A 25,062-nucleotide genomic window follows, 5' to 3' on the forward strand; every position below is an offset into this window, starting at 1 on the left:
TAATAATGATGATCATCTTTTTATGTGCTTATTGCTCATTTGTATATCTCCTCTGGACAAATTTCCATTGAAATCCTTTAAAGTTGGATTATTTGACTTTCATTGTTGAGTTGTAAGAGTTCTTAATAGTTTCCATCTATAAGTCCCTTCTCATATATGGGATTTGCAAACAGTCTCTCCTATAGGTTTTCTTTGAACTTTCTTAATGATACACTGAAAAGCACAGTGTTTCATATTGAATCCATGTTTATGTAATTTAATTCTCCTTTTCCTTTTTATTTTTAAGCGTTTTATTTATTGATGAGAGACACAGAGACATAGGCAAAGGGAAGAAGCAGGCTCCCTATGGGGAGCCTGATGGGAGACTTGATCCCAGGACCCCGGGATCATGACCTGAGCTGAAGACAGACACTTAACCACTGAGCTACTCAGGCACCCTATGTAATTTAATTCTGTCTGGAGTTTAGTTTTAGTTTTCTTCTGCTTCATAATTGTTTTTCAGGAAAAACAGCTGAAACAGAATAGAAAACCCAGAAACAAACCCACAACTATATGGTCAATTAATACAATGGGAAAAAAAGTCTCTTCAACAAATGATGTTGGAAAAACTGGACAGCCACATGCCAAAGACGAAACTGGACCACTTTCCTTCACCATACACAAGAACAAACTCAAAATGGATTAAAGACTTAAATGTGAGACCTGAAGCTATAAAAATCCTTGAGGAGAGCACAGGCAGTAACCTCTCTGACATAGGTCCTAGCAACAATTTTATAGATATGTCTCCTGAGGCAAGGGAAATAAAAGCAAAAGTAAACTATTGGGACGACATCAAAATAAAATTTTCTGCACAGCAAAAGAATCAACAAAACTAAAAGGCAACCTAAAAAATTGGAGAAAATATTTGCAAATGATGTATCTGATAAGGGGTTAGCATCCCGAATATAGAAAGACCTTACCAAACTCAACACCCAAAAAACCCAAATAATCAAATTATAAAATGAGCAGAAGACATAAAGAGACATTTCTCCAACAAAGACATAGGGATGGCTAACAGACACATGAAAAGATGCTAATCATCACTTATCATCAGGGAAATGCGAATCAAAATTACAATGAGGTATCACCTCACACCTACCCCAATGGCTAAAATAAACACAAGAAACGGCAAGTGTTGGTGAGGATAGGAAGAAAAGGAACCTTCCTGCACTGTTGTTGGTGGGAATGAAAACTGGTGTAGACACTGTAGAAAACAGCGTGGAGGCTCCTCAACAAGTTAAAAATAGAACTACTCCACAATCAAGGAATCACACTATTGGATATTTACCCAAAGAATACAAAAACAGTAATTCAAAGGGATACAGGCACTCCTGTGTTTACTGCAGCAGTATTTACTACATAGCCAAACTATGGAAGCAGCCCAAGTGTACACCAATTGATGAATGCATAAAGATGTGGTATACATATACAATGGATTATTATGTAATCATTAAAAATGAAATCCTGCCATTTTCAACAACATGGATAGAGCTAGAGTATCATGCTAAGTGAAATCAGTCAGAGGAAGATAAATACCATATGATCTCATTCATATGTGGAATTTAAGAAACAAAACAAATGAGTGAAGAAAAAAAAAAGGAGAAACCAAGAAACAAACTCAACTATAGAGAACTGATGGTTACCAGAAGGGAGGTGGGTCAGGGAATGGAGGAAATAGGGGATGTGAATTAAATACTCTTATTATGATGAAAAAACAAAATGATTTTAAAAAATCACAGAAAAAAAGAAGTCTAGATGGAGAGGACAGATATACAGTTGAACCTTGAACAAGGTTAGGGATTATGAATTATGAATCCTCATGAAGATGGAAATCCATGTATAACTTTGGACTCTCCAAAAACATTACTAATAGCCTACTATGAGAAACCTTAATGATAACATAAACAGTTGATTAACACGTATTTTGTATACGTATTATATACTGCATTCTTATAACAAACTAGAAAGAAGATAATGTTAAGAAAATCAGAAGGGTAAATATATTTATACTCTTGTACTGTACAAAATCTATGGATAAATGAACCCACACAGTTCAAACCTGTGTTCAAAGGTCAGCTAAAATTGATCTTGTTGTATCTCAGGTAGATCAGAATATATTTAATCATCCGTTACCAAAATTAACATTTCCTTACTCATTTCCATTGAGTAGGAAACACTTCATCATCATAAAAATTTTTTCCTCGTTTGTTTAGCATTTCATATCCTGATTTTAGTCTTAGCTCTCTATAGGTTCTGGTACTTGACACCCTTTCCAGTCAGTTGAAGCAAAGTACAGATATTTTAGCAAGTTTTTCAGGTATGGGAGAGAGATGCGAGCTTTCCTTTTTCTTTGAGCTTTTATTATCAATTGCCAAGTCTCTTCCTTCTTTTTTGCACATTTTCTCCTCTGGAATATATACATTTGGAATACTGTCCCTTTCAATTGCATGGCTGATCCTTTAAATAGCACCTACTTTAAAGTCCCTTTCCTGCCCCTCTGCTCAGATTTACCCAGTTGTTATTACTGTTATACTTTCAGATTGGTGGTTTTAAACTTTCTGTTGCTTCAACTAGTCTCTTCGCTGGCATCATTTCTGGGTCTGCTTTTGGCATAGAGCCTTCTAGCAGTGAAGGAGTGGGGCCGGGACAGTGCTCGGATTTGTTTTTTTCTCTTTTTACTCATAGTTATTTTGCACTTCTGGCATTCTCTGTCTTTAAGTAGTGTTGGGCTTGGTTCTGGATAGAATGGTCATAGTTATGGAGTTATTTCACACATCATTTAGAGAAATGAGATTTTGGTGTGGTAGTTTGCCCTACACAACCACCACTGACTTCAGCCACCTTGTTTTTAAAAATTCTCTTAATATATTTTCAAAACAAAAACCAAATGTGAAAAAAACAAAAATATAATGGATTTTTGACTTATGATTATTAGCTTGAAATTATGAAGTTTTGATTAAATCGATATAAAGTATTAGAAGTTTCACGAGGGGGATCCCTGGGTGGCGCAGTGGTTTAGCGCCTGCCTTTGGCCCAGGGCGCGATCCTGGAGACCCGGGACTGAATCCCACATCGGGCTCCTGGTACATGGAGCCTGCTTCTCCCTCTGCCTATGTCTCTGCCTCTCTCTCTCTCTCTGTGTGACTATCATAAATAAATAAAAAAAAATTTAAAAAAAAAAAAAAAGAAGTTTCAGGAGGAAACAAGCTTCGCTATAAATTTAATTACCGGAGTTGTTTAATGCCAGACATCTGGAATGCTCAATAACATAAAAATACTAAATGTATAAATGAAATTTAAAATGTTTAGTTATTTAATTATTTAGGTCTTTAAATTGAACTGACAGCTTAAGGGGAATTTGGCCAGTCTTGAGTAGATTAAACATTAATTAAAAGACAGCTTCTTTTTTAATGGGAGGACAGGTTGGTCTTGATGATTAGATCTTTTCTTGCCCAACTCTATAACTTCATTTCTAAACCTTATTATTTCTCTCAAACATATGATGGTGTTTTGTCCTCATTTACTGCAGCATTTATTGTAGACACTGGGGAATACCAGCAAGAACAAGACAAGGCTCCTAAATTCATGGACTTCTATTACAGAAGAGACAAGTAAATTAAGAAAGCAACCGAACAAGCAATTCCAAGTAGTGATCAACCCATAACGATTATTAAAAAAAATAAATAAACGATAAGGGAAGACAATGACGGAGAAAGGTATTACTAGAAGTACATTCGGGGAATGCTTCTCTGAGATACTGATATTGAATGAAGTGAGGGAAAGAGAACTGCAGATGGGGAGAGAGGGAAGGGTCTAGTAAAGGCCTTGAAGCAGGAACAAGCTTGCTAAGTTTATGGTACAAGGAGGCAACTGTGGCCAAAAAACAGAGTAAAAAAGTCAGAAAGACTGAGGAGGGCAGATCATAACGACTGTGGGTCACGGTACAGAATTTAGATTTTATTATACATGTGATAAGCAGGCCTCGAAGCATGCCACGCAGCCTACTTAGGCTACTGTTTTCTTCTTTGGTTATCTAACCTCAATTCGTCTTTCAAAATCTAGCCTCATCTCCCGCAGGACGTATTCCCAAATCCCTGACTCCGCAGAGAAGGTGAGTCCCCTCCTCCTGTGTGTTATTTCAAAGCGCTGACAGAGGGCTAGCGGCCGCCTTTCACACCTCTGGGGGTACCGAGGCTGTTGATTTTCCTCACGGAACCCCTTCGGTCCCCCTCGCCATCTTCGCAGCCCCTGAGTGTAACACAGCAGCGGGTCCTGGATAAAGGTCCAGGAAGGGAAAAACCAACCCATTCAGCGGCGCACGCCTGGACTCGGACTCCGACCGCTCGGGGCGCGGTACCCGGAGGCGCGTGGGAATCGTCACCTCGCACCTGCGCTGCGAGGCTGCGCGCAGCGTTCCCCCGCTCTCTGCTACCTACCGGGGGAAGAAGGCTCGCGCGCGTTTCAAGGATACTCCCCTGGCCAAGAATGCCTCTCGGGAAACCCAACGTGCCCACGGCCAGGTGCCTGCTGTCTCCCCCTTCTGCGCGCCTTAGCTCGTCCTTTCCGAGCCCCGGGGGGTGGGCGGGCCTGGGCTGGAGGTGGTGGTCGTGGTGGTGGTGGTGGTGGGGGGGACCTTCGGCCTTCCCGGCTCTGCGTCCGAGCACTCCCCGCAAACGCTCCCGGGCCCAGTCACGCACCCGGCTCCGCTCTCCTCCTTAACAACGGAAGTCACAGCGGCGATGCCCACTGGCGCACAGGGGCGCAGGGTCCACGTCGCCGCTCCCGGCTTCTAGCGTACATCCCCTCATCCCGCAGTCGCTTCCCACGGCCCCCCGCTCCACTCACCGAGGATGCGGGTGATCCCCAGGGTCAGCTTCTCCAGATGCGGCTTGCTGCAGCCCGGGGGCGGCGTCTCCTCCATGGCTCGCGTCCCCGCTCCGCGCGCGGCGAGTGCGGGTGCGGGGACCCGGCGGGAGAGCCGGGCGGGCGGGACGGCGCTACGCCGCCCCGGAGGCTCGGACATCAAGTCCAAGGCATGCCGGGAGTTGTAGTCCTCGGCGCCTGAGAGCGCGGCGGGGCGGAGATGGGAGGCCCGGGGTGCTCTGGGAGGAGTAGTCCCGCGGCAGCCTCGTTCTCCCTGTCCCGGCGGTCGCTCCACACCAAGCCGCGGAGACACAGCGACTCCTCCACAGGGACCCTCCCGCCGCGCCTGGGCCGGCCGCGCAAGCGAGGGCGGGCCTCTGCGCCGTGCGGCCAATGGGGACTGGGCCTGCAGGCCGGGGCGGGGCGGCCCCGGCGCTACGCCCGGAGTGGCGGTTGTTTCAAGATGGCGGACGTGGCGGGCCCCTCCCGCCTGGGCGCGGCGGCGTTCTGGAGCCGGGACTGTATCCTTTGCCCGCCTGGCAGGGGGCGCCGGCGCCCTCCCCGGTGCGGCGAGCGGCGAGCGGCGAGCGGCCGCCTGGAACTCTGAGCGGGGGGGAGAGGCTCGATGCTGTCCCCGGGGGCGGGGCCGGCCTTTCCGGCCGCCGAGGGGGTGCCGGGCTCTCCGCTGGCCGGGGTGTTAGGGAGCAGAGAGGCTGACTGTGTCTCCAGGCTGGAGCTCTAGGTGTGGGGGCTGAGCGCCGATGCTTCCCGGCCCTCCTCGGCGGTGAGCTTTGAAAAGATGGCCTAGAGTCGTGGCCCGGCGGTGGGGGGGGGGGGGACGGGGGGGGGAGGGGGAGGGCCCCTCTGACCGCGGTGACCTCAGGCCCGCCGAGTCTCTGCGGAGGAGAGACCTTGGCTTAGGACTGTCCTTGGCCTGCGTTGTTGGGAGCCAGTCAGGAAGGGCCTTGTCCGACTTTGTAGGCCTGTCAGCGATGTAGGTTTTGGTCCTGGCGTTTTTCGGAGAGGTGTGGGGCTGAATGTGGTCCGGTGGTGCTGGTTACGGAATACAAAAGCGTTGCAAATCATTGCTCCTGGGAGGCGTGTTGATTTTACGTGTGGATCGTGAGTCACCGCTGGCAGGATTGGAGTTCTTGGGTTGTTTGGAGGGTGTGTGTGTGTGTGTGTGTGTGTGTGTGGAGAAGCTGTTGGGGTGGTGTACCCGGTTCAAGAACTGGGATGAGGTGTGTGACAGAACTCGTTCGTTCTCTGGTTCAGGTAGACTGGCCCAGCCTGATGGTTGGGTCTTGGCCAGTTACCTCACTTAAAAAGGTGTGACCTGAAAGGACAGCCCGTGTATTGGGTGCCTGCAGAGAGGCAAATCTCTGTGTCTGTTTGCTGGGATCCATGATAGCAGTGTGTGAGGCATGGCTGTTAACTTGGGCAGAATCGTCCTCTGCACTTTCTACTTAGCTCCCGGTGAAACTTACAAAATTGTGTTATCAATAGTTTTCCTTATTGAGTGACAATACTAGGATGGCGGTGTCATGTGGAGGGAGGGATATTTTTTGCAATCCTTGCTGCTCAATGTTTAGGGTTAGGCCCTTTCTAAACATAATTACCATTTGTCTCTGATAGGTGGGTGACGATCAAGTAAAATGCACCAGCGCACTGTGCACATTAATTTTTTTTTTTCTGCTTACGCATCAGGAAGGACACAGAGAAAATGTACATTGGGAACTGGGCTGAATTAGGAAGTCAGGAAACTGGGATGAGTCTTCTCAGGAAACGCTGTGCTTGCAATGGTAGAATTTTGTGATGGTGGAGATATTTAAAGGTTATCAGCTTCAAATAAAGTGCTTTTTTAGTGTAATCATTTTCATAGCCACCTATGTGGTTTTGGTTATCATTCCTTACCTTTATCAATGACCAATGGAATTGTTCTGATAGGTATAAATGGTGTTGGGGGGGGCAGTGTATGGCTGTGGTACTGATTAAGTTAGTAGTTAAATGAACTGAGCCCTGTGCTCTTGGTCAAAGCAGCACTGTATGCTCACTTATCATATACTTATATTCCTCCTTATTTCATATAGAAGTCCTGCATCCTCTCCTTTTTTCTTACATTCTAACTTTGAAAATTAATGTGAAATACTCATCTTTCTATAGAAAGTGAGGAGTTGAAATTATATGGGCAAAATGGTAGTAATTACATTGATAGAAATCCTGATGTGTGAAGTGACTTGCAAGGTTACTAGTATTACCTAGATCCCTCACCTATTCTGAAAAATGACCAATTACCATCCCGCCTCAGATATGTCAGTAGGACACAAAAGCAATTGTCCAATGTAAATTTACTACTGAATCTTTGCTAAAAAGCATAAGGATAGTTATGACTCATTTGGTTTAATCATGTGTCTTTGGATCTTCATCTCTTTTTCTGTTATATGGACAAATTCCTAGATCACCCCTTAGCCTTTGTATAGAACTTTCAATAGGAAAAGACCAAAAAGTATGTGTGTATAATCAGATATACCTCTCACAGTAATTGAAAGACAGATATTCAGTGCTTTGCCTAAACAATTAGAGAAATGTGATTGAGATATTTTCCAGTCCTAGATGTTTCTGTCATGTGAGGACAGATCATCTCTGACTGAACGTCATCTTTTTTACTGTTGGCCTTATGAGTTATGCATCTCCTACACAGTATGATTCAGCAGTGCTGTTTTGCACAAGGTATGTTTTTATACCTTATGTATAAACAATGAATATGCCATGTTGTCATTTTATGGGTTAAATCTGCAAGTAAAATAAGCCCCTTCAGCCATGAACTGCTTTCCTCCTTTATTATAGCTCCCGGTAATATCAAAAGAAATTAGTATTTCTGCAGTATCTATATTTGATTGGGTAAATGCACTCCAGTGTATTATTATTAACAGTATTTTTAACTTGATATCAACAAATATGAATTGTAAAGGACTTGGTCAAAACATTGAATTAGCTATAATCCATGTCATTGGATATTCAATTCAAAATAGAATATGTTGATGTTAAAATAATACACTAGTCAGGAATGTCACTGGGATCAGTAATTACATATATATGTGTTGCTGGTAAATAATCAAAACTCAAAAGGTTAGGGGTGCCTGGGTGGTTCAATCAGTTAAGCATCTGCCTTCTGCTCGGGTCATAATCTCAGGGTCCTAGGATGGAACCCCCAGTCCTGCTCTCTCCATGCTCAGTGGGGAGTCTGCTTCTTGTTCTTGCCCTCTGCCCACACACGTGTGCCCTCTTGCTTCCTGTCAAATAAAATCTTAAAAAACAAAAAACCTCAGAAGGTTAGAGTGTGCAGTACCAAGTTTATTTTCTTCAGCTTTTGGTGGTCTGGGATAGATATGCTGCTTCCTATTATCTCTACCTTGGGTTTCTAATTACTGCTTTAATTCTGGGGATTCAGAGTTTGGTACCAGCATTAAGGATGCTTTATAATTTGCTGTACTTGTCTTCTAAAGAACTTCCAAAGATCCCAAAGTAGAACCGAGGTGGCACATAGAACCCAATGAGAGGTCCAGTATACATTTGGTATATATTGTGTCTCTTTGACTTTCCCATAAAATAGGCTTGTATGTTTTTTGGACTTTGTATTTGAAGAAAGTAAATATTTGGGTTCTTCAGATAAGATGAGGATAGATTACAAATGATTAGAAAGGATAGGTTGGATGGAGGCAATTTCAAATATTTTTAGGCTTATTTTTTAAAACCTTGTTAAGGTCAATTTACTTAGCATTTTTATATTTGAAAAAGATACCTAGCATGGATGTAGCTAATGGATCTTGCCCTCATATTTTGAAATTTTCCTTTACCCTTCAAGGGACTTCTGGCTGGTCTAAGAATTAAAATGACGTGAGACATTAAGAGGAGAAAAATCAAACTTAATTAGGTACATATGGGGAATCCACATATATCTGAGAGATTCCAAAGATAAGCAAAGTGAGGTATGCTTGTCATTGCTAACTGAGAAGGGAGTAGGGGTCTGGGACTTTGAAGGAAAAGAAAGCAATTCACAGGAAAATGAAAGGAGTAAATGTTTGATTAAAAAAAAAAAGTTAAAGTTTTCTGGGCCATATAGAAACACTGGGACATAGAGAGGAATTTTAACAGAATTTGCTAAATTCATCCCTGTCTACCACCCCTTACTTATACTGTATACTGTAGTTATTTACGGTGATATCTCCCTTCTGGGAGCAGGTCCTCTATCTAAATTCTTTTAGGCCATTTGTGGGAAGGTCAAAGTTTCTTCTTGAGTCTTTTGGGCCTCGATTGTTTTCAACTCAAAATAACCCACATTTCAAAGTGACACATGTTGGGGTGATGGGTTCTGAGCCTCAACAAGATAAAGAGAGACAACACCAAAGAGTTGTTGGACAGTGCCTCATAGAAATAAATATCACTTTCTTTCTTTCATAGATGATTTACTATGAGCTGGGCATTTTTTGACATTAGGTGGTAAGGAACACTGAACAAAACCAGAGGGGGGGGGGGTGGGAAACAGAGGAAAATCCTCATCCATTTAGTGCTTACATTTTTGTAAGATAAAATGAAGCCACAAATAAGTAAAATATGTTGTACATCCAATGAATATCAGTGATATGAAGAAAAAGCAGAAAAAAGGTAGCTGTCGTGGGGGTCTTTGGGTCTGATTTTATGCCAATACCATGCTGTTTTGATTACTGTAGCTTTGTAATATAGTTTGACATTTCAAACTATATTACATTTCAAAGCGTGATGTCTCTGATTCTTTTTTCTCAAGATTGCTTTGGCTGTTTGGAGCCTTTTGTGGTTCCATACAAATATTAGGATTTTCTATCTATTTTTGTAAAAAATTGCATTGGAATTTTGATAGATGTTACACTGACTCTGTAGATTACTTTGAGCAGTACAGACATTTTAACAATATTATTTCAAGTTATAAGCATGGAATATCTTTCTATTTGTGACTTGAGTTTCTTTTATCAATATCTTACAGTTTTCAATGTATAGGTCTTTCGTCTCGTTGGTTTAGTTTATTCTTAGGTATTCTTTTTTGATGCAGTGATAAATGGGATTTTCTTAATTTCTCTTTTGTTATTCATGTACAGAAACACAACAGATTTTTGTATATTGATTTTGTATCCTGAAGCTTTGCTGAATTCATTTATTCTTTTTTTGTTTGTTTGTTTATTTTTTTATTTATTTTTTAATTTACGATAGTCACACACAGAGAGAGAGAGAGAGGCAGAGACATAGGCAGAGGGAGAAGCAGGCTCCATGCACTGGGAGCCCGACGTGGGATTCGATCCCGGGTCTCCAGGATCGCGCCCTGGGCCAAAGGCAGGCGCCAAACCGCTGCGCCACCCAGGGATCCCTGAATTCATTTATTCTAATGGTTTTTAGGTAGAGTCTTTAGGATTTTCCTATATGTAATATTATGTAATCTGCAAATGAAGCTAATGAAAGGTCTCTACAGTTTGTTTTTCCTAAATAAGAAGCAAAGTTACTAGCTCAAGAGTAAGGATGTGGGAAGTTATATCAGGTTTGAGAGGAGAAAGTATTGAGTACTTGATAAGCTTCTTGGGGCACCTGGGTGGTGTAGTTGGTTAAGCATCTGACTCTTGATTTCAGCTCAGGTTGTGTTCTCAGGGTCTTGAGATTGAGCCCCACATAGGGCTCTGCGCTCAGTGTGAAGCCTGCCTGGAGTGTCTCTGCCCTAACCCCTACCCCTCAAATAAATAAATCTTTAAAAAAATAAAATTCTTGATGAGCTTCCAAATCAAGGTGCAGCTGAGTTGGGTCCTCAGCGGCTGCTCTGTTTCAGCTGTGAGGAGTCAAGTCTTCTTTGTGAATATTGTAGGGAAGTGTAGTATATTTCCCAGAATTCAACTAAGTTGGCCTTTCCTTAGGTCAATTTTGGAGAGTATTCTGTAAATTCATCACTAATGTATCTTCTAATTGAAGACACTGCCAAATGGAGGTTATCTTGAATCAGCATGAGTTTTTTTTCCCTTGGGTACCTTTTTCCCATGTGTATATCTCCAACAGCAAATAATTAAGTATTAATTGAGCACCTGTGTCTGGTAGTCCCAAGGGATATTAAAAGAAAATGACTTGGTGTTTGCTGTTGAAGAGCCTGCCCAATTTCATTTTATAAAGCTTTTTTTTAGATTGGGTGCCAGCAAATTTATAAATTCTCTCTCTGCTCTAATGTTACCTACTAACACTTTCCTTGGTCTAATTTTTGTTTCTTGTCTTATGTGCCCCTTAAAATTATCTAAGCTCCATGCCTAATGTCTGAGGAAATTTAAAGTTTAGGGATACTAGTTATTAGCCAAAATCTTGAATCTATGATAGTATGTGTGTTGCTGCACAGAACTATTAGAAATCATCTGGCAGCTCAGACAGTAGCACCATCTTTGTATTCCTTAAATTCTTATAGGGATTCTAGGCATTTATAATCAGCACTCCTTGAAAAAATTCTATAGCTGGGGTTGGTCCTGGACTGAAATATATTGACTTTTTGAATATGTTATTAAATCTACTGTTTTATAAGGAAGTTTTAAATAATTAATTTGTCTAGAAATCTTGGAAAAGAAAGCATTTTATAAAAGAACAGAAAACTGGAATTTTCTAAGTCATTTGGAAAAAAAATGTTTAGACACTCCCTAGAGGTCTAATAGAAGGTTATCAAATTGTGGACATATCTGGATTTAGAATTCTTTTTTTTTTTAAGAAAAATATTTATTTATTTATTCATTCATTCATTCATTCATTCATTTGAAAGCAAGAGCCAGAGAGAGAGCATGAGGGGAAGGGAGGGGCAGGGGCAGAGGCAGAAGCAGAAGCAGAAGCAGACTCTCCATTAAGCAAGGAGGCCAATGTGGGGCTCGATCCCAGGACCCTGGGTTCATGACTTGAGCCAGAGGCAGATGCTTAACCAATTGAGCCACCCAGGTGCCCCAATTTATTAGATAGACTTTGAACAAAATTTTGCTTCTGAAAAGAAGGCTTTTTTATTATATTGGTTCTTCTTCTATAGCAGTAGTATGATCTTAGCCTTTCTAAATTTCTTTTGAAATTCAGAATAGTTCTTTTTGTCTTAAATTTCTTCCACCTTTGGGGCACCTGAGTGCCTCAATCTGTTAATTGTTGGATTCTTGATTTTGGCTCAAATCCTAATCTCAGGGTTGTGAGATCAAACCACACTTTGAGCTCCATGCTGGACATGGAGCATGCTTAAGATTCTCTCTCCCTACCCGCCCCCCCCCCAAAAAAAAGTTAAATTTCTTCCACTTGTTAAATAGTAGGTTTTCTTGGGACATTTCACAAATGCATTGCAGAAGAATAAAACCTTTGTGTTTGCATGATTGACTTGCCCTCAAACAGTGTTCTTCAAAGCCAAAGCTCATTTTGAAATTATTTATTCATACATAAAATAACTTGTTGGTTCTCCAATAATAATCAAATTCGAGCATTTAAATCCTTGTCTATGAAAGGAAAGGAAATGAAAGGAACTTAACAGAATTTGTAGGGCAGGGTATCTCACTTGTGATAAGCATGGATAAAAATTTTATGGAATAGGGCTTCCAAAAATTTTACAAAACATATAATTGTGAATATGTAAAGATGAACTTTAAAAGATTATTAATTTTGCTACCTTTATTTCACGTGTATTCCTTTCTAGTTTTGTTTTTAAAAGTTTGTTATACATTCCCAGGTCGAAAGAAATTAGGAATTATAACAGAAGTACAGAATAGAGGCAGCGTTTGGATATTGGATGATCTTTTCTAGTATTTTCCTTCATGTCCTTCTTCATAGTTTCTGATGAAGAACAATCAATAGTCTATGTTCCAGGTATGATTTTCAGTATAAATTTGGTAAGCTTCCTCTGCCTCTTAAGTGTCAGGAGAAAATAAAGCAGTAGGACCACTCTGCAGGTATAATTAGATGCAGAACAAACCATTGGAAACTAATTTAAAAAAATAATGTGGTTACACCTTACTGAGGTTTGCCTTATTTTAGGGGCTGGTCAGGCAAGTGAGCTTTTGATGAATTATAGAATATTCATCTCTTAAAAAGCAAGAGATTCTTATTTTTTGTATTATGAATAATAGCCTAAATTTGTATTTCAAAGAAAAATGTGGAAACTTCTTGATATAAGGTTTATGTGATAGACTCTTTAAAGCTTCCTGGTTATTACTAAATGAATAGTAAAACTGAGCCATTGAAGGTACCCTAATTAAATTAAAATCAGGTTTTTAATTTCCTTTACATTAAGGTATGTATTGTATGTTGTAATTTATTGTTTTTAATGTGACTAATAAATTTTCACATCACCTTTTGAAAATATTTCAATTGAATCTTAAATGTATTCAAAACATAAACTTCTCATGATTCATTATTTACTAAGAGGTTTAAAATGAAGTTTATAAAGTAAGTTTTCCCCATCAGATCGCATATAGAAGGATGTCAGGGAAGAGCTTCATGGGGGTGAGTTTAAGAGAATGAAGTATAATTTTGATATTTTGTTTGATGTAAATCCTTAGGAATTTCTACAGAAGAAAGTACGAAATCAAGACACAAGTTAAGTCCAAAAGCTGATGTTAAACTTAAGACTTCCAGGGTTACTGCTGCTTCAGTCTCCATGGAGTCTTTAAAAGGTGCAGGAGATTCAGTAGATGACCAGGTCAGTAATTTCCCTTTTTTTTTTTTTTTTTGTCATTATTCTCCAATCTTTATAAATGTGACTAATAAGTGATTTGTCTGTGCTGACCAGTTACCCATAGGTAAGGGTAGAAGAAAGAATGTTAGATAATCTACAAGCAATCTTAAAAGGTACAGAGGATTCTAGGATACTTGAGGTTTTGTTCTAAAATGTTTAGGCTTGCCTTAAGCCTTAGTTAAAAAAAAATTATTTTCTTAGTATGTCTCAAAAGACCTACATCCTGATCTATGTGAAGTTAGTAAATCAAATTGACAACCATTTTTTCTTTTATTAAGTGTGCTTTATGATTTTTGTTCTTGTGAATCTGTTAGATGATGATGAATAAACCTTTATATATAAGAAAGAAACTTTGTTAAAATTTCTCTGCATTATTATTATTATTATTTCCTTCACTTTAAAAGTATCATAAAGACTCTTTATAGCCCAGTCATCGATTTCCTCTTCTTATTTACCTTTGTATTAGTATCTGTGCATTCCTTTGCTACATGTGCTTTATCTGATAGGTTTGTTTTACTTTACTTTTTGTTAAGGTTAAATCAGGGTTTGGCAATCTATGACCTATAGGCCCAATTTCCTGGCTGCCTGTTTTGTGAATAAAATTTTATTGGAACACAGTCACGCTTATTCTTTTAATAATATTGCTGCTTTTGTATTCTAATGGTAGAGTTGCTACCATAGTGCTATTGGCCCACAAAGCCAAAATATTTACTATTGAACCCCTTTCTAGAAAATGCTTTTCAATCCCTGGTTCATGTTCTTGATGACATTTCCAATATTTAGTTTGTTAGTGAGTATTATGTTTAGTAGTTTATGGGATTTAACTGTGATTTGCCCAAAGGCCTAGTTTGTTACTTGTATCCCCATTGTACCCACTTTATACTGGGATATGAATAGTAGTTGAATTTGCAAGATCTTATCAAAATTGAAAATGTTTTCTCATAAAAGGTATATTTTATATTGAACAATAGCCTTCTTTTGGATTAAGTCCATCATATTTTTTATGAATCTGTTGGCTTGTTAACTATAATTCTTTGTTGGGCTATTTCACTAACTTTGGGAATTATATATCTTTAACTTAACACAGCCTATTTTAAGTTATTTTCCACTTTCCTATAATTTTGAGGACCTTTCAACAGTCTGTGTCTTTTTTAAAAAATATTTTATTTATTAATTCATGAGAGATAGACAGGGACGTAGGCAGAGAGAAAAGCAGGCTCCATGTGGAGAGCCTGATGCAGGGCTCCATCCCAGGACCCCAGGATAATGACCTGAGCCAAAGGCAGATGCTCAACCACTGAGCCACCCCGGTGCCCCTAATAGTCTGTGTCTTGACTTTTGTGATATTGTCATATATTTTACTTCTATAAGTAAACCCCCAATACGTTGTTGTTACTTTTGCTTTAATAGTAACTCCTTTTTTCCCCCCAGATTTACCTGTAATTGACATATCATAAAATTTACCATCTTAAAATGTACAATTCATTATTTTTTTTTATGTATTCACAGAATTGTGGATCCATTACCACAGTGTAATTCCAGAACATTCTCATCACCCCAGAAAGTAACTCCATATGCATTAGCAGTCACTTCCCATTTTCTATTCATCTTGGCTCCTAGCAACCACTAATTTACTTCAGTCTTTATAGATTGGTCTATTCTGGACATTTCATGTAAATGGAATCCTATAATATGTGGCCTTTTGTGGCTGTCTTCTTTCATTTAACATAACGATTTCAAAGTTATTTATGTTGTACCCTGTATTATTACTTCATTACTTTTTATGGCTGAGTGTATATTTATCTGTTCACCAGTTGAAGGACTTTTGGGTTGTTAGGTTTTTTTGGCTATATGAATAATGTTGCTATGAACATTCACATACAAGTTTTTGTGTGGATATATATTTTCAATTCTCCTGGTTGTTTGCTTAGAAGTAAAATTGCTGGGTCATATAGTAATTTTGTTTAACCTTCTGATGAACTGCCAAAATGGCCATACCAGTTTATATATTATCAGCAATATATGAATGAGGATTCCAGTTTCTCCACATTTTCACCAACACTTTATAGCTATCTTTTTTATTATAGCCATCTTAGAGAGTATGAAGTGGGGTATCTCATTGTGGTTTTGATTTGTATTTTCCTAATGACTTATAATAATCATTTCTTCATGTGCTTCTTGGCCATTTATATATAATGTTCTTTAGAGCTATGTCCATTCAGATCCTTTTCAATTGGTTGTCTTTTTACGGAAGTTAAGAGTTCTTTATACATTCCATTGTCAAATCCTTTATAACATATATGATCTGCAAATAGTTTCTCCTGTTCTGTGCATTGTCTTTCACTTTCTTATTGGTGTCCTTTGAAGCATGAAAGTTTTAATTTCGAGGTCCAGTTTATCAATTTTTTTTCAGTTGTTGTCTGTGCTTTGCTGTCATATCCAAAAACTCATTGCCTAATCTGAGTTCTGAAACATTTACACCAATATTTTCTTCTATGAGTTTTATAGTTTTAGGTATTACATTTAGTCTTTGATACATCTTGATTTAATTTTTGTATGTAGCTCAATTTGTTCTGTTGCATTTGGATATCCACTTGTCCCAGCATCATTTGTTAAGGTTATTCTTTTCCCTTTGATTGCTCTGGCACCCTTGTTGAAAATCCGTTAACCACGTAAATGTAAGTGTTAATTTGTAGACTCTCAATTCTATTCCATTGATTAACATTTCTATTTTTATGCCAATACCAAGCTAATTACTGTTTGGGATTATGTTTTGAAATCAGGAAATGTAAGTCCTCCACTTTGGTTTTCTTTTTTTCTTTTTCTTTTTTTTTTTTTTTTTTAATTTTATTTATTTATTCAGGAGAGACAGAGAAAGAGAGGCAGAGACACAGGCAGAGGGAGAAGCAGGCTCCAAGCAGGGAGCCCGATGTGGGACTTGATCCTGAGACTTGATCCCGGGACTCCAGGATCATGCCCTGGGCCGGAAGGCAGGCGCTAAACTGCTGAGCCACCCAGGGATCCCCAACTTTGGTTTTCCTTTTAAAGATTTTGGCTATTCTACATCCTTTCAATTTCCTTAGAGATTGTAGAATCACCTTAGTGATTTCTTCTCAAAGGTCAGACTGAATTTTGATAGCAATTGCAGCAAATATTTAGATAAATTTGGAGAGTACTCTACATAGTACCAATTTTTCCAGTCCTTGAATATGGTATATGAGATAGCTTTTCATTTATGTATTCTTCTTTAATTTCTTTCAGCAGTGTTTTATAGTTTTAAGTGTACATATCTTGTGTTCTTTTTGTTCAGTTTATTTCTAAAGATTAAGTATTTTATATTTTTGATGCCATTATTAATGGAATTGTTTTATCTTTGGGTTGTTGCTAGTGTATGGAAATATAGTTGATTTTATCTACTGGTTTTGTATCCTACAATCTGTCTAAATTCACTTATTAGTTTGAATCTAATAGTTCTTGGTGAATTTCTTACTATTTTTTTAAATATAATTATGCCATCTGTGAATAGAGATATATCTCCCTTTATGATTTGGATTCCTTTTATTTCAGTTGTGTTTTAAAGAGGTTCAATAATTAAACAAAAGTCTTTTATTTATTTTTATTTTTTATTAAAGATTTATTTATTTTAGAGAGAGAGAGCATGAGTGGGAAAGGGAGAAAGAATCTCAAGCAGACTCTGCCTTGAGCGGGAAACCTGATGTGGGCCTCGATCTCATGACCCTGAGATCATGACCTGAGCCAAAACCAAGAGTGGGTCGCTTAACTGACTATGCCATGTAGGTGCCCTTCAATAAAAGCCTTTTTATATTTACCCATGTGGTTTACCTTTTCACTTGTTTTCCATTTGATATCCTTGTTATTTCTCCATCTGCTTAAAGTACTTCTGTAACATTATTATAGTTCAGGTACACCGGAAATGGATATTTTGGCTTTTGTATGTCTGATGAAGTCTTTGTTTCACTTTGGTTTTTACTGGCTATAGAATTTTCAGTTGAGAGTTTTTTTTCCCTTTAGTACTTGAATGATGTCATTGCACTGTTGCCTGGTTTCACTGTTTTTGAGAAGTCTGCTATCCTTTTATTCTTTTATGTTTTTAGTATGTGAGTTTAAACTATTTTTAGGATTTTCCTTTTATCCCTAGTTTCAAGCAATTTGATTATAGTATGCCTTGAACTAATTTTCTAAATGTGTCTTTAGTTGGAATTTGTTTTGGATTTGAGAGTTTGTAGTTTTCATAAAATTGGGAACATATTTGGCCATAATGTGTTGAAATATTATGTCCCCTCATCTTTTTCTGAGGACATATTTTGAAGCAAATATTAGGCTACTTGCCACAGCTTCTTGCCGTTTTTTTATCCAGTTTTGTTGTTGTTGTTCTGTGTTTATCTATAGATGGTTTATATTGCTTTGTCTTCAATCATTAATCGTCTTCTGCAATGTCTAATCTGCCACTGATCTTGTTCAGTATATTTTTTATATAAGACTATGTTTTTATCTCTAGAAGTTCAACTTCGATCTTTTGTTCTTATTTATATATTTCATGTCTCTACTTAACCTGTTAGTCTTCTAGTTTTTTGAACATATGGAATATAAATAACTATTTTAATGTTCTTATTTATAATTCTATTATCTGAGTTGTTTTTTTAAAAAGCTTTTATTTATTTATTTATTCATGAGACACACAGAGAGGCAGAGACATAGGCAGAGGGAGAAGCAAGCTCCCTGTCGGAAGCCCGATGTGGGACTTGATCCCAGGACCTGGGACCCACCTTGAGCTGAAGGCAGACGCTCAACCACTGAGACATCAGGCATCCCTATCATCTGAGTTATTTAGAGAGAGATTTAAATTGAGTAATTTTTCTAATTGAGTAATTTTTCTAATTATATATCGTATTTTTCTGCTTCTTTACCTGCCTGGTTGTTTTTTATTGGATGCCCCCAGGCAGTATGGATCATGCTGCTTTTTTTTTTTTTTTTTTGAGTTCTCGATATTTTATATTTTTATAATTAATTGAGCTTTTTTTTCTGAGACTAAGTTATTTGGGAGTAGTTTGATCTTTTTAAAGTTTGGATTTAAACTTTTAAAGGTAACACCAAGGCAGCTTTTAATATGGGGCTAATTTTGCCAACGGTAGGCAGTGCCCTTTTTTTTTTTTTTTTTTTTTTTTTTTTAATTTTATTTATGATAGTCACAGAGAGAGAGAGAGAGAGAGAGAGAGAGGCAGAGACACAGGCAGAGGGAGAAGCAGGCTCCATGCACCGGGAGCCCGATGTGGGATTCGATCCCGGGTCTCCAGGATCGCGCCCTGGGCCAAAGACAGGCGCCAAACCGCTGCGCCACCCAGGGATCCCTTTTTTTTTTTTTTTTTTTTTTTTTTTAATTTTATTTATGGCAGTGCCCTTTTGAGGACTCTTTCTGATGCCCCTTTAAATTATGAGATTTTCCACTTTGGCTGGAACATGGACTATTCCTGGCACTGCATTAGCTACGGAAACTATTATGTTCTGAGTTGTTCTTTCCCTGGCTTTTGGTGGATTTCCTCATAGACAAATGCTCACCAGTACTTGGTGGTTGATGTGCAGGGAACCATCTGCAGATCCCTAGAGCTCTCATTCCATGCAGCTCTATCCTCTCCATTACTTTGTTCCTCAAACTCTAGACATTTTGGCTGTCCTGGACTCCCAGCTTTATCTTCTCAACTTGGGGAGATTGCTGTGCTCCCATCTGGGTTTCCCCAAAATGCACCCTGAAAATTCCAGAAGCAGTTTAGCTAGGATAATTACATGGCTTGCCTTATTTGGTTCCCCTCTTTCAATGATCACTTTCCTGTGTTGCCTGCTCTCCAGCATTTAAGAACTGCTTTATCATATATTTTGCTAGTTTTTTGGGTTGCTTTAGGCATTGGGGTAAGTGTGGTTCCTATTACTCCTTTTTGCCTGGAGGTGGAATGTAGGGGTTGTGTACATGTGTATTTATTTTGTTGCAAAACTAGAAATGATGTGTGTGTTAGGAGGGTATGTGCATATGCATTTTTCTCTCAAAACTAGATGTTGTGTATGTTTGTCTTCAGAGAACATGACGTCTTTGTGGTTTTTCTGTGTGTGATCTTTGTAGCCATTGATGTTCAATAGCTAGGTCCTTAATTCATGAAGGTTTTCAGAATGGTAATGATGTCAACTCAAGTTTTCTGGGAAATAGGTACTAAGATGAAAGTAAAAATGGAAGAGGTTTAATAGAGGAAAAACTGACATAGGATAGAGAGTAAAGTGAACAGGAATAGACAAGGAGAGTCTTAGGATTTTATTGTAGGTCTGGCATCTGTGAGAGAAGAAAGAAAGAAGAAAAATTGACTAGGGAAAACTTCACACTTCATACTGTCTTGTGGTCTGAGGTACTGTCTTTCAGGCTAATGGGAAACCCCAGAGTGAATATTGTTCTTTAAGGATGTCATATCAAACAATGGCTCAGTTCTAGTACCTCTGGTGTTTCTAGTGATTGGCAGTGGTGTGACCACCACAGTGGACCAAAAGGTATGATAGTAGTTAGGTAGGTGAGGCTATTAGGCAACTACACTCTTTATAGCAGGTTCTCTCTCTCTTTTAGAAGCCACATTGTTTCACTCCTCACTGTGAAATCCATTATTCATCAGGAATTAGTATGGGTATGGTGTTAAGTTAGTTCAGTTCATTTTTCCATACTGACAGTCTGTTGGTCTGCACTATTTCTAGAGAAGACCATTCTTCTCCCCACTGAATTGCAATGATTTTATCATAAGCCAAGTGGCTGTAGAGGTATGTCCTTCCCTTACTGTGTCATCTACTTTGGTAATACCTATCCTGAATTTTATGTTTCTTTTTTTTTTTTTTTAAATATTAAGAGTTGACAAACTTTCCTGTAAAGGGCCAGGTAGTAAATATTTAGCCTTTGTGAACTATGTGGTTTCTGTCTCACTTACTCAACTCTGCCACTGTAGTGTGAAGAGTCATATATAAGTTGATGTGTAAATGAATGTACATGGCTGTGTTTTAATAAACCCTTATTTACAAAAATAGTGAGCCAGATTTGGCTTGCAGCTGTAGTTTACCAACCTTTGTCCAATATAGTCTAAATACATAATTGGTTTCTAAACAATGTTCGGTGTTATATATATTTGGAATTTTATTTATTTATTTATTTATTTATTTATTTATTTAAATTTATTTATTTATTCATGAGAGACACAGAGAGAGAGGCAGAGACATAGACAGAGGGAGAAGCAGGCTCCATGCAGGGAGCCTGATGCTGGAACTTTATATAAATAACCTCCTTCTATGTGTATTGCATCATTTGCTTTTTTTGCTTAACATTATGTTCATGAGATTTACTTAAGTTTTATATAGCTATATGTCATTTCTATTTTCTTTTAAAGATTTATTTATTTATTTGAATGAGAAAGAGGTAGGGGAAGAGCAGAGGGAAAAATCTTCAAGCAGACACCCTGCTAAGTGTGGAGCCTCACTCAACGCTTGATCTCACTTCACATGAGATCATGACCTGGGCTGAAACCAGGAGTCAGACGCTTAACCAGCTGAGCTCCCAGTCACCCACTATATGTCATTTCATTTCACAGATACTTCAGTCAGAGTTTAGTCATTTTTTTTTAACTGAGAATATTTAATATAAAGACTTGCTAAATTGGTGCTGGAGAACAGAAACCGCAAATAGAACACTAAGATACAACACACACATGAGAAAATGCTCTGCAACACTTGCCATCAGGGAAATACAAATCAAAACCACAATGAGATACCACCTCACACCAATGAGAATGGGGAAAATAACAAGGCAGGAAACCACAAATGTTGGAGAGGATGCGGAGAAAAGGGAACCCTTTTACACTGTTGGTGGGAATGTGAACTGGTGCAGCCACTCTCGAAAAACTGTGTGGAGGTTCCTCAAAGAGTTAAAAATAGACCTGCCCTATGACCCAGCAATTGCACTGTTGGGGATTTACCCCAAAGATACAGATGCAATGAAACACTGGGACACCTGCACCCCGATGTTTCTAGCAGCAATGGCCACAATAGCCAAACTGTGGAAGGAGCCTCGGTGTCCATCGAAAGATGAATGGATAAAGAAGATGTGGTTTATGTATACAATGGAATATTACCCAGCCATTAGAAATGACAAATACCCACCATTTGCTTCAACGTGGATGGAACTGGAGGGTATTATGCTGAGTGAAATAAGTCAGTTGGAGAAGGACAAACATTATATGTTCTCATTCATTTGGGGAATATAAATAATGGCGAAAGGGAATAGAAGGGAAGGGAGAAAAAATGAGTGGGAAATATCAGAAAGGGAGACAGAACATAAAGACTCCTAACTCTGGGAAACGAACTAGGGGTGGTGGAAAGGGAGGAGGGCGGGGGGTGGGGGTGAATGGGTGACGGGCGCTGAGGGGGGCACTTGACGGGATGAGCACTGGGTGTTATTCTGTATGTTGGCAAATTGAACACCAATAAAAAATAAATTTATTATTAAAAAAAAGAAAGAAAAAAATAACACTAAGATATCATGATAGGTAGTAACTTCAAGAAACAACTCCCATCTCTGGGACTAGGAAGACAGCCAGAGCAAATTGGATTTATTAAAACTTAGAAGCTTGGAGGAGAGGCCCTTTATAGCTGGAACTTGGACTGCTGCTGATTGGGAACCAGCCTAACTGGTACTGCTGTCCCAAGGAGACATGCTAAAGCCTGGTTCTGCCAAGGCTGGGAAAATTGCAAACAGGAATCAACTGTCCTTGCCAGGGCACACTGTGGCAGAGGTGACACTAGTGGGAACAAGATGTGAAGAGGAAGGACTGTGTCTTTTCTTCTAAACCTGTGGTCTCCCTCTAGTTCGTCCTATTGGCAGATTTTAACAGAGTCATCTGGCAAAGGAGAAGTGACTTTTCTAGGGTCTGAGCCACAGCACCACACCCGAGGGCTCAGAAGGGTAGGTTTGAAGATGAGAGTCACTAAATAGCATAACAACCAGATCCTACAGAATTCCATTGTGTAAATATGCTATAGTTTATTCTCTAATTGACAAACATTTGTATTTTCAAGGATGTTCTGTTAAACATAATGCTGCCGAAATTCTTGCTCATGTGCAAGAGTTTCTCTTGTTCTTTTACTCGCTGCACCACCACTCACATGTCTTCTCATGTGTTTTCAGCAACTTTTCCCATTGCCAAATTGAATGACTTCTTTCCACATTCTGTGTAGCTTTTTTGATCATTAACACTGTTAACCCTGTATTCTTTTTGAAACATTTTTTCTTGCCACAATATTATATCCTTCTGATTCTCTTCTTGTCCTTTCAAATACCAATTTTAATTTATTATCTTGGATTCATAGATGATCTTTAAAAACTAATTTCTTAACTTAAAAAAAAACTAAAACAGACATATAAAGAAAATAATAAAAATCTAAATATCATCCATAATACTTTATGGTTGAAGTTTAAATCTTTATGTTTTACTCTGACTTGAGAGCTAGACCCACATTTCCAGCTTCCTGCCAGAACATTTCCATATGGCTGTCTTTCTGGCATCTTAAGTTGACTATATCCAAAATCAAACTTGTTTTATTTTTTTTACCATCTCCTTTTTTTCCATTTCCTTTTTCTCCCCTGTCTTTCCCATCTTTGGCTATCAGTATTTCCAGGACTCATTTTAGAGGTCTTGGATTGTCCTTGGCTACCTGAAGAATTTGGACTAACCTACTTTGTGGTTGTACAGATGCCAAGGGTTCCTTCCATTTACATGTTACCTCTAGTTTTCCTGTGACTCCCTGAGTTTCATTGCTTTAAAGACCCTTCTTTTTTGTTGTTGTTGTTAAAGATTTTATTTATTTATTCAAGAGAGACAGAGAGAGAGAGGAAGAGAGAGAGACAGGCAGAGGGAGAAGCAGGCTCCCTGCAAGGAGCCCAATGCAGGACTCGATCCCGGACCCTGGGATCACGCCCTGAGCCAAAGGCAGACACTCAACCGCTGAGCCACCCAGGCATCTCTTTAAAGACCCTTCTTAATGAAGTTCAAGTAGTAGGAGAACTTTTTATAACACAAGAGATGAGATAGTTCAGTGGTTGAGAGCACATACTCTGGAACTTGTGCTTGAGTCTTGATTCTGCTACTTTAACTGCTGTAATCCCAGGCAAGATGTACCCTCACTGTAAATGGAAATAATACCTACTTAATAGCCTTGTTGTAAAGATGAGATGGGTTAGTAGGTATAAAGTACTTAAAATGTTCCTGACATGCAGTAAACATTAGTCATGTGTTGGCTGATATTACTCTTTCTTTGATCTAGTGCCGATTGGAATGAACTTTAGGATATATCAAGAACATAGAAACCAGTGCCTCTGCTGCCAACCTTCATGTACTTTTAAGCACCCTGGGGCCTGTATAGCGTAGGAAATGTTCTTAATATCTTCCATTAGGTGTTTGTTTGTGATAATCACCAAGGGAGAGTTGTTTCCTTAATATTCTCTTGTATTTAAGTGGGGACATTTCTGCCTTTTGTGTTCTTTATGAAAATTTCTCTATGTGTTTCTCTATGTAAGTTTTATGATGTCTCCTGCTGGACAGACAGTTCCTTAGCCTATTTTGAAATCATGGTAGGGTTTTGAATGAAACAGGTAAAGAGTGTTCCAACAGAGAAAAGATATCTGAGAAATTTTACCTCCTGTACTAATTTTGTTTTTAAGATTTTATTTATTTATTTGAGAGAGAAAGAGACAGAAAGAGAGAGAGAGCACAAGCAGGGAGGAGAGGGAGAAGCCGGTTCCTTGCTGAGCAGGGACCCCGATGCAGGGCTTGATTCCAGGACCCCGGGATCATGACTTGAGCTAAAGGAAGATGCTTAACTGACTGAGCCTACCAGGAGGCCCCCCTCCTGTATTAATTTTAAGAGATTTCTCAAAAAGTCTTAAAAAATTGTTTTTAGCAAAAGTTAACCAAAAGCTTCTTTTGTTTTGTACTAGAATTTCTGCAGAGGAGGAATAAAGAGTGCATCATTGAAGGATTTATGTCTGGAAGACAAAAGACGCATTGCAAATTTAATTAAAGAACTGGCCAGGTGAGATAAAATCTTATATGAAATGTATTATTACATAAGAGATATAACAATTTTTAAAAATAGACATTACTATGTTTTGATGTCATTGTGTCATTGATCTTCTGGAAGCAGAGACTTTTAGAAAAAAGTATTCTGTGGCCCCAAAAAAAGAAAAGTAGAAAAAAAGAAAGAAACACCAGAACAAACCACTTCCATTTCACATTTTCTTGTTTATTTAATTTCTCCAGTTAATTGGTGCACATATGTGAAGCAGTCCTCTAACGAAAGGGAAAATGTAGAAGCTTAGC

The 25,062-nt window shown here is 38.9% G+C and overlaps 2 protein-coding genes across 19 annotated transcripts in view; one reads left to right on the top strand and one right to left on the bottom strand.

Annotated features, from left to right (window-relative positions):
• TPGS2 (tubulin polyglutamylase complex subunit 2) overlaps positions 1-5,062 on the bottom strand; it is a 69,671-nt gene extending 64,609 nt beyond the window's left edge. For 3 of the 4 annotated variants that reach the window (XM_041743627.1, XM_041743651.1, XM_041743641.1), the window contains exon 1: positions 4,885-5,062. In XM_041743627.1, coding sequence (XP_041599561.1) covers positions 4,885-5,062 — 178 coding nt within the window. Of the gene's footprint in view, positions 1-4,475; positions 4,614-4,884 lie in introns of those variants that run through there. The other variant, XM_041743634.1, reaches the window with a different exon arrangement.
• Positions 5,063-5,122: 60 nt separating this feature from the next.
• KIAA1328 (KIAA1328 ortholog) overlaps positions 5,123-25,062 on the top strand; it is a 350,207-nt gene continuing 330,267 nt past the window's right edge. For 2 of the 15 annotated variants that reach the window (XM_041743253.1, XM_041743263.1), the window contains exons 1-4: positions 5,123-5,423; positions 12,748-12,783; positions 13,476-13,615; positions 24,681-24,775. In XM_041743253.1, coding sequence (XP_041599187.1) covers positions 5,123-5,423; positions 12,748-12,783; positions 13,476-13,615; positions 24,681-24,775 — 572 coding nt within the window. The other 13 variants (XM_041743296.1, XM_041743279.1, XM_041743305.1 and 10 more) reach the window with 13 other exon arrangements.

The sequence above is a fragment of the Vulpes lagopus genome, chromosome 1, assembly GCF_018345385.1.
Source record: "Vulpes lagopus strain Blue_001 chromosome 1, ASM1834538v1, whole genome shotgun sequence".
NCBI lineage: Eukaryota > Metazoa > Chordata > Mammalia > Carnivora > Canidae > Vulpes > Vulpes lagopus.